At 48.9% G+C, this 7,609-nt stretch overlaps 1 protein-coding gene across 1 annotated transcript; it reads right to left on the bottom strand.

Annotated features, from left to right (window-relative positions):
• Positions 1-4,495: 4,495 nt before the first annotated feature.
• Positions 4,496-6,247, bottom strand: LOC112456966. Its single transcript, XM_025019792.1, has one exon. It carries the CDS (start codon positions 6,245-6,247, stop codon positions 4,496-4,498), a length of 1,752 nt encoding a protein of 583 aa, XP_024875560.1.
• Positions 6,248-7,609: the final 1,362 nt, after the last annotated feature.

Below are 7,609 nucleotides of genomic sequence, written 5' to 3'. Positions count from 1 at the left end.
AAAGGAGTAGGAAGAGGGGAGCGTGTAAGGCTGAGGTGACAGAGGCGGAAAAGGAAGGTCGAGTATGTGAGATGAAGGAAATTCTTTTACAGAATTAGAGGAGGAAAAAGGCGTACTTGGACACCGGGCGACGCTGCCTGAGAAAGGAAGAAGAAAGGAAGGTAGAAAAGGAGGCAACGAGAGTTGAGAAGAAGGGCAGGAGGGTGATGCAAAGGGAGGTGAGAGAAAAGGCAGAGAGAAGGCAGCAGAGGAGAGAGCGTGGAGGGGTTGGAGGATTTGATGAGGGGCTAAACAGAATAGGAGATGAATTAGGGAAGATTTGGAGGATGCTAGAGAGAAGGGAAGGAGGTTTGAAAAAAGAGGAGAGTGTCGAAGAGAGAGCGGAGGAGTGTTGGAGAAAGGAGCGAGTCAGGAAGTAAGACGGAGGAGGGAAAGAGAGGGGGAAGTGGCGGAAGGAGGTGTAACGGGGAGAGGACGAGAGAAAGAGAGGTGAAAAGGATGAGAAGGTGGTGAGGGGGAGGGTGAAGAAAGGGGAGGAAGGAGAGGGAAAGTCAAGTTGGCATAGTTGGCAGAAAGGGGAGATTATCAGTAGATGGGTGGAGAAGAAGACGAGAAGAAGAGTAGAGGTGGCAGAGGCGAGAGGGGGGATGGTTCGGGTAAGGAAGAAAAATGGAGGGAGGTGGAGGAGGTTGTGAAAAAAGGATGGAGGTTAGTAGAAAGAAAAGGTGGAGAAGGAAAGGGAAGAGAAAAGTTAGCCAAAGGAGAAGGAAGAGAGCGGAAGGGGGACTGAAGGGAAGAGTTCTACTGGAATGGAAGAAGGATGGAGACAAGCGAAGCCGGGAGGGAAAAAGGCAAAAGAGGTAGTGTTACATCTGCCCCACCACAACTCCCAGAAAATAAAAATCTTTAAATATAAGAGCGACATTAGATAAAAGTAAGAGCGTGATTATATTGTGGCCCAAAGGCGCCCTCCCGATACGCCACTATGCACGTCCCCGGCGATAGGGACCCCGTCCCCAAGAATGCGTAGCACACCCCCGAACCTTCAGGAGTTTCTCTCTCCGCTCAATCCCCACCAACCGACTCTAGCACCCCCAAACCTTCAGAATCTTCCCTCTTTGCTTAACCCCCATCAACCGACTCCAGCACCCCCGCCGCCGGGCGAACAGGTATATAAGGGCGAGCATCCCGAAGGACTCTCTCAGTTGTTCTTCGGACGTGGACTCGACACTACCTCTAGCTCAGGGTAAGCACTGTATTCGAAGCCTTCCGTATCCTTCTACACTCTTCTATATCCGAAATCTTTCACATCTTCCTACATCCTCTTATATCCAGAATCTTCTACTTCTACTTCTATAGCCAGAACTTTTTACATCCCTCATCTATTCCCACGTGTATCACTGTATCATCGCATTCGGAATGAACATTCTAGAAATACGATCACGTGTTAGCCTATATGCCGTCGGTAATTTTATATAGAACACTCTAGAAATACGATCACGTGTTATCTTCATGCATTTTGTTAATTCTAACAGAACATTCCAGTATCACAACTACGTATTAATTATAAGCATTCATTGATTTTCGGTTTGTAACCACGCGTTAGTTATACGATTACATGTAAAATTATAATAATTATATAATTTATAGTATATTATATAATTTATAGTTTATAGTATTATAATAATACACAATCGTTCTTGCATAAACTCTCGCATCTACAAATTTTTCTACTAACCCTTACACATTTTACACCAGTTCGAATAACGCCGATCCCCGCTTTTATAATCATTTATTTAGTGCTAATACAAAGCACTACAATAATCAGTCCTCCCCTTGCACCACATTCGCATACGAGGCAGTGCTGTACGAGCGGCACGCTTTCGGCTGCGGGTGTCCGGAAAGAGGCAGTGCTGTACGAGCGGCACGCTTTCTCGCCGTAGCAACAGAGAATCAACTGGACAATATTCTCTATAAATCTCTGTATTACCAATTGGCCAAAGACAAATGCCAAGGACGCGGAAAGGTGGCATCAAAAAACGCACCCGTAGGTTGAATCTCCTATTGTACATTACTTCTTTAAACCTCGTTAGGAGTTGAATACACGGAAGACCCGGAGTACGAGAGCTATTTCACCGCGGATTCCGCATGCAAGACGGATGCGAATTCAAGTATCTACAATCAAAGCTTAGTACGCATGAACGATAGTCTCTTCCAGACTTACGTGCCGTTGTCAAGAGAAGAGTTTTGAGCAAATTACCGGACGCTCCTTGAGAACCGGAGTTACAAGTTAATTCCCATATCTAAGCCCGAGCAACCCCACCTTCCGTCGCTGAAACTGATAGCGGAACTCAGAGAGGACCCGTCGACCCCCGTCGGGCCAGATTTATGCAACGGCGTGCCGAAATCTTGCATCAGTATTACGGAGCTGCAACACCTGAACACTGGGGCACAGAGGACCATCCTCTAGAGTTTAATTGACCACAAGGTAAGTACCAATTACTTTAATTGAGACTGTGCCAGACTAAAGTCAAGCTCAACAGGGTCTTCTTTCCCCGCTAATTTTTCCAAGCCCTTGGCAGTGATTTCGCTAGATAGTAGATAGGGACAGTGAGAATCTCGTTAATCCATTCATGCGCGTCACTAATTAGATGACGAGGCATTTGGGTATTTTCCTCACGTCTTTCGCCGCGTCTTACCGCTTCAGGGCAGTGCGGTTCCTGATAACAACGGGTCCCGGCTCGGGCGATCCTGCAGGTTAACTAATGGATCGCTCATCTGCGCAACGGGTTACCCAATAACAAGGATACAAGATCCAGCATAACTTTTGTGCTGTCCTATCTTATATTGACTGGGTCTATCTAGCACTCTTGGCAAGTCCTCCCGCAGAAGGGAAACCCATCTGACTAATCTGCCGCGGGATTCTTGCGTACGGGCTGGAAAAATTATTTAAGCAGTCCCCAGCTTGGGGAAGCGGAACTTGGCCGGCTTAGTGTTGCCGTTACCGCGGGGAGCCACGTGGAGGCGTCCGCCCGTGCGCCGGGGCGGTTCGGTCGCACGGCTCTGCCGCCGCTCGGTGCCCATCCGAGCGACTCGCATCACTGATGTCAACGGCAAAAGTGCCGGCATAGATTAAAATCGGGAGTGTAGAGTGCTCCCAAAAAGATAAATAAATAATTTTGGGTGGATCAGGTCCAAGACCATCGTTTGTATTTAAAATTACATCAGTGAGCTAGTGCCAAGAGTTTTTAATCTGCAGCATCGCTGCTGTTGAGGCGCAAAGGCGCGTTATAATCCATAAACATATGGAAAAGTTCTACTGAGCTCCTAAGCGCTTGAAGTGTTAGCGTTCTCAGCGAGCCTCTGTCTTTAATTAGTAGTTCACGAAGATAGGTAACAGTGTCTTTGGGCATTGCTCCTCTTGTCCCGATAACTATCGGGAGGATCATACTTTTGCTCCTAATTGAGCTTTAAGTAGGGTTATACCAGGGACGCATATTTAGCGAGCTTGTCCCTTTTACCTCTCTCTAGGAGATCACCATCCTCATGGCAGACTGTGATATCAGCCACGAAGACCCTTTCCCGATACTGTATGATCAGGTCTGGTTGGAGATTCCTCAAATGAGGGTCCTGTAGTCGAGCTGCTTTTGTTACTACCATGCCACGTTGCCCCAAAACGTGGCGTTCAATGAAGTCTCGAATATCATTGTGGCGCTTAATACGACCAGACTTGGTGTATACGCACTGCTTCAATATGTGACTCAATGTCTCGGGTTGAGCCTTGCACTTACGGCACATGACGCTGTTGGTCTTGGCGATCCTGTTCTGCGATACCTTGTTCGCCGCAATATTGGTTCTTAGCTTAAGTGCCGTAATATACCTAGACGGTTTCAACAGGTTAGGACGGTATAGCCATTCATTGCCTATTTTATCATCTTTATAGGCTGGCACTTCTTTGCCTTGGGACGGTAGCTCCGCCCACTTGTGCCATTCGTTTGCTTTAGCTTTGCTTTTATAACCGTCGATTTGCTTATTCGACTCTAGGGGCCAGCCAAGTTTGGCCACGTGCGCCAAGCGCTTTAGTTTGTTCTCCAGCCCTGACGCTACTACTAGGGCTTGGATTGCCGGATCGCTATTGTTCAGAAAACGAAAACCAGTTTTTAACATTGCGGACCTTACAACAATTTCAAGTTTGGGAAAGCCCATGCCGCCATCGCGCTTAGACGCGTATAGCAGACCGTCTGCTGTAGACATTGGAAGGTGCAGATAGTCTTTCACCGCCGTCCTTAGTGTTTGGTCCAGTTTTCTTAGTTCTGTAGCACTTATAGAGTGCCCGCGGTGAAGGCATACAAAAAGTGCGGCAAGACATACCGCGCCACAAATTCAACTTTCTGGTGTGGCTTAAGGGGTAGCCTCTTGATTCTTGGGAGCGTATCCCTTAGCCGTACAACTGCGCGCTTGATAACTAATCCTTCCCATGGAGTAACCTGTATGTCTAGGTATTGCATCGACTGAATAGAGCCGCAGTAGGCGATCTTCTCGCCATTGCTGTATATTTCTGGATCCACCATATACCAGCTGTCTTTGGTGGTAACAATACCAAAGGCAACGCACTTTCCAATCGATAGTGCCATTCCCATCTTGTAAGGGAGCCGACAAGCTTATCCATAAGCCGACTCGCCGCTTCTCTGGTATCGGCAATGAGTATTATATCGTCGGCAAAAGCCAAGCACGATATACTCAGGCCTTCCTTGACTTGAAAGCCTTCCATCCTTTCAAGTCTGTCAATGATCAAATCCATGCAGACATTGAAAATAAACGGAGACAGAGGGTCTCCTTGCTTGACACCTCTTCTCAACTCTATGTCGAACGTTTCGTTACGACATTTCATAGTCGTTTTGGCTTCTTTGTATGAGTCCATTATCAGTGCGACCACCTCCTCCGGCAGCCCTTTCCCAAGTAAAGCATATTTGATAACAGGGTGCGGAAGGCTATCAAACGCCTTGGCTATGTCCACCTGAGTGGCAACGATTCCTTTGCCTTTCTTTGCCAGTGCGAGTACTTCGTTTAGCAAGTTGATGTTATTGTAACATCCCATTTCCGGCACAAAGTCTTTTTGCCGTGCATTCAGGTGAACCACGTTTCTCAGGCGTTGATCCATAATGCCCCAATAGGACCTGCTTAATATTGAGGAGATAGTAATCGGCCTGTAGTTAGCCGCTACAGAGGGGTCCTTTCCCTCTTTGAGCAATAGCGTTGTTCTATTGCAACGCCACGCGCTTGGTTGTTTCAACGCCAGCATTATAACATTAAAGATTGCATGGAGGATATAGCCTCCATTCCTCATCAGATCTCCCTTACGGAGTCCGTCAGGCCCGGCTGCCATCCTCAGCCGTGTAGACCTGAAACGTTTCAGAATCTCCGTCTTAGAGATGAGATGCAGAATTTCTGCTGAGTTATACGGCACTGTGGCCTCTCGTTCTCTCTGGTCGATATCACATTGACCTAGGCTTCCCCATAGCCCTTCGTAGAGCTCTTTGACGCTCTCGACTGAAGGACTCGCCGATTCACCTACATCCAACGCTCGAACGTCCATTCCCTCTCTTACCATTTTAGCGAAGATAGCGGGGTTATTTCTGTATAACTCTTGTGTACGGGCATACGCTCGGGCTTTGCGCTCGCTTCTTCCCGAGGACCCTTTCCTACGACTCCGGCGTCCCCGGGAAGTACCGCCTACCTTCCCGGGCGCCGGAGCGTGAAACAAACTGACCGCCAGCTCATAGGCTGTATCTAGTTCCTCTTGTGTTATTGCCTGACCTTCACTTTTTGCTGTCAGGAGCTGGATAATGTGTTGTTGTACTTCCAGCGATTCCTTGGGCTCATTTTCTCTGAGCTCCTTTAGCACAGCCTCGATGTTGGCTTGCCTCCAACACACAGTTGACGCAGATTCGTCAAAGTTATAGATATCGCACGGTGCCTCCTCCACGTCTAGAAAGACATCCTCGGTCTCTTCCGCATCAACAAAGACATCGTCTCCTTCCAGTGGTGCACCATCCACTTGCTGGTCCTCCTCATTGAAGAGTTCTTGATTCGAGCGTGCACTCTCAAGGCGCTGCTCTCGCCACCTCTTGTAACACGCCTTGTTCCTCTTGTCCCTTATTTGCCTCAGGGTTTTCTCCGGCATAAACGGAACCATAGCTTTCGCTATGTTCCTCTCATCTCTGAGCTCTACCTCAAGCTCAAGCATCTTACTCACATCTTCGGCAGAAAAACTCTACCTCTCCTTAACTCCATCACCTTAGGAGCAGCTTGCTCCGATCTCACTCGGTTTCTTGCTACCGGGTGCGCCAGTCTTTGATGCTGTGACAGGTCACGCTGTGTGACGAAGTTCCTGTCACAGTCCGGGCAGTCGAACCGGCCCTGCTCTACGGTTCCCTGCCCTTCATTTGCCCTGGCTGCTGGGCATTTTGGAAGGTGGCATGCGGCCGCACGATAAGACGCATACGACTTGCCACACCATTCGCATTTGTACCTGATGTTCAGGTGAGGATGCATCTCCTCCATATGCCGGGCCTCATCTCTAACAGTGAGAGCCATATACTCCAGCTGCGGCGCAATTCTCGCATCCTCTTCGGCTGAAGGGGAACGATAGTTCACAGACCTGTGTTTCCTGCCTTGGTTGTCTTTGTATAGCCCCCTGGTTGTGCTCCAGAGGAATGGGGCCTTGTTCCCCGTTGTCCGAGGCTTCATCTCCGTTTTTGCCAGCGATTTAATAATAAGCCGGCAGGGGTTGCTAGCCCGCAACCAGCTGTGTTGCCCTGACGGGAATGAACTCGCTGGCGACCGGGAGCTCAGGGTGTGCTCCCGTTGATTACCCTGGCGGGAATAAACCCGCTGGCACCAGTCGAAACCGGCCGAGAGCCCAGGGTGTGCTCTCGCTATTACCCTGACGGGAATGAAACCCGCTAGCACCAATCAAAACTGGTCGAGAGCCCAGGGCATGCTCTCGTTGTTGCCCTGACGGGAATGAAACCCGCTGGCGCCGGTCGAGACCAGCCGAAAGCCCAGGGCGTGCTCCCGAGTCGTCTGAACCCCGTTAGCTCCCCGGCAAGCCGGGTAAACAGCGGACACCATCATGGAGGTGGTGTGACGTCCTGGGTGATGCGAGGTGGCTCGATCCGGCAGAACGCCTCCGTTGATGGGTTCTTCTTCTTGCAGTTAAAAAGGTAAAACCCCAGGATAATTAGCTGTTGGTCGGCGATGTAGATTATGGCTCCTTGGATCCGTCGAAGGTAGGTATTCAATAATCTTTATCTTTCTTTTGATATAAAAGAGTATGATATTTATTGTAGAACTTTTATGATACAAGTGGCTTATATGGGAGGATGGAACAAGTATACGATATGTGACCTTTCCTGGCTCGTTCCACACTCTCCATCGAGAGGGTGAAAGATTCCGCTTTTATACAATTTTGGAAACGGTAGTGGAAGGTGACCGCACCTCGTTACAATGGGTGCATCCAGAAGCACGACCGCTCACCGAGCGCTCATTGAGCGCTCAGTATATCCCCTAGATCTATCTACTGGATACAAACGCTCTGTGAGCTGCT

Source organism: Temnothorax curvispinosus, unplaced genomic scaffold (assembly GCF_003070985.1).
Source record: "Temnothorax curvispinosus isolate PA1 unplaced genomic scaffold, ASM307098v1 QBEX01007322.1, whole genome shotgun sequence".
Lineage (NCBI taxonomy): Eukaryota > Metazoa > Arthropoda > Insecta > Hymenoptera > Formicidae > Temnothorax > Temnothorax curvispinosus.
This window is presented reverse-complemented; position numbering and strand designations above follow the sequence as displayed.

Bases quoted from the DNA above. Each gene is read 5' to 3' on its own strand.
- LOC112456966 (XM_025019792.1), bottom strand. From the start codon at position 6,247: ATGCTTGAGCTTGAGGTAGAGCTCAGAGATGAGAGGAACATAGCGAAA.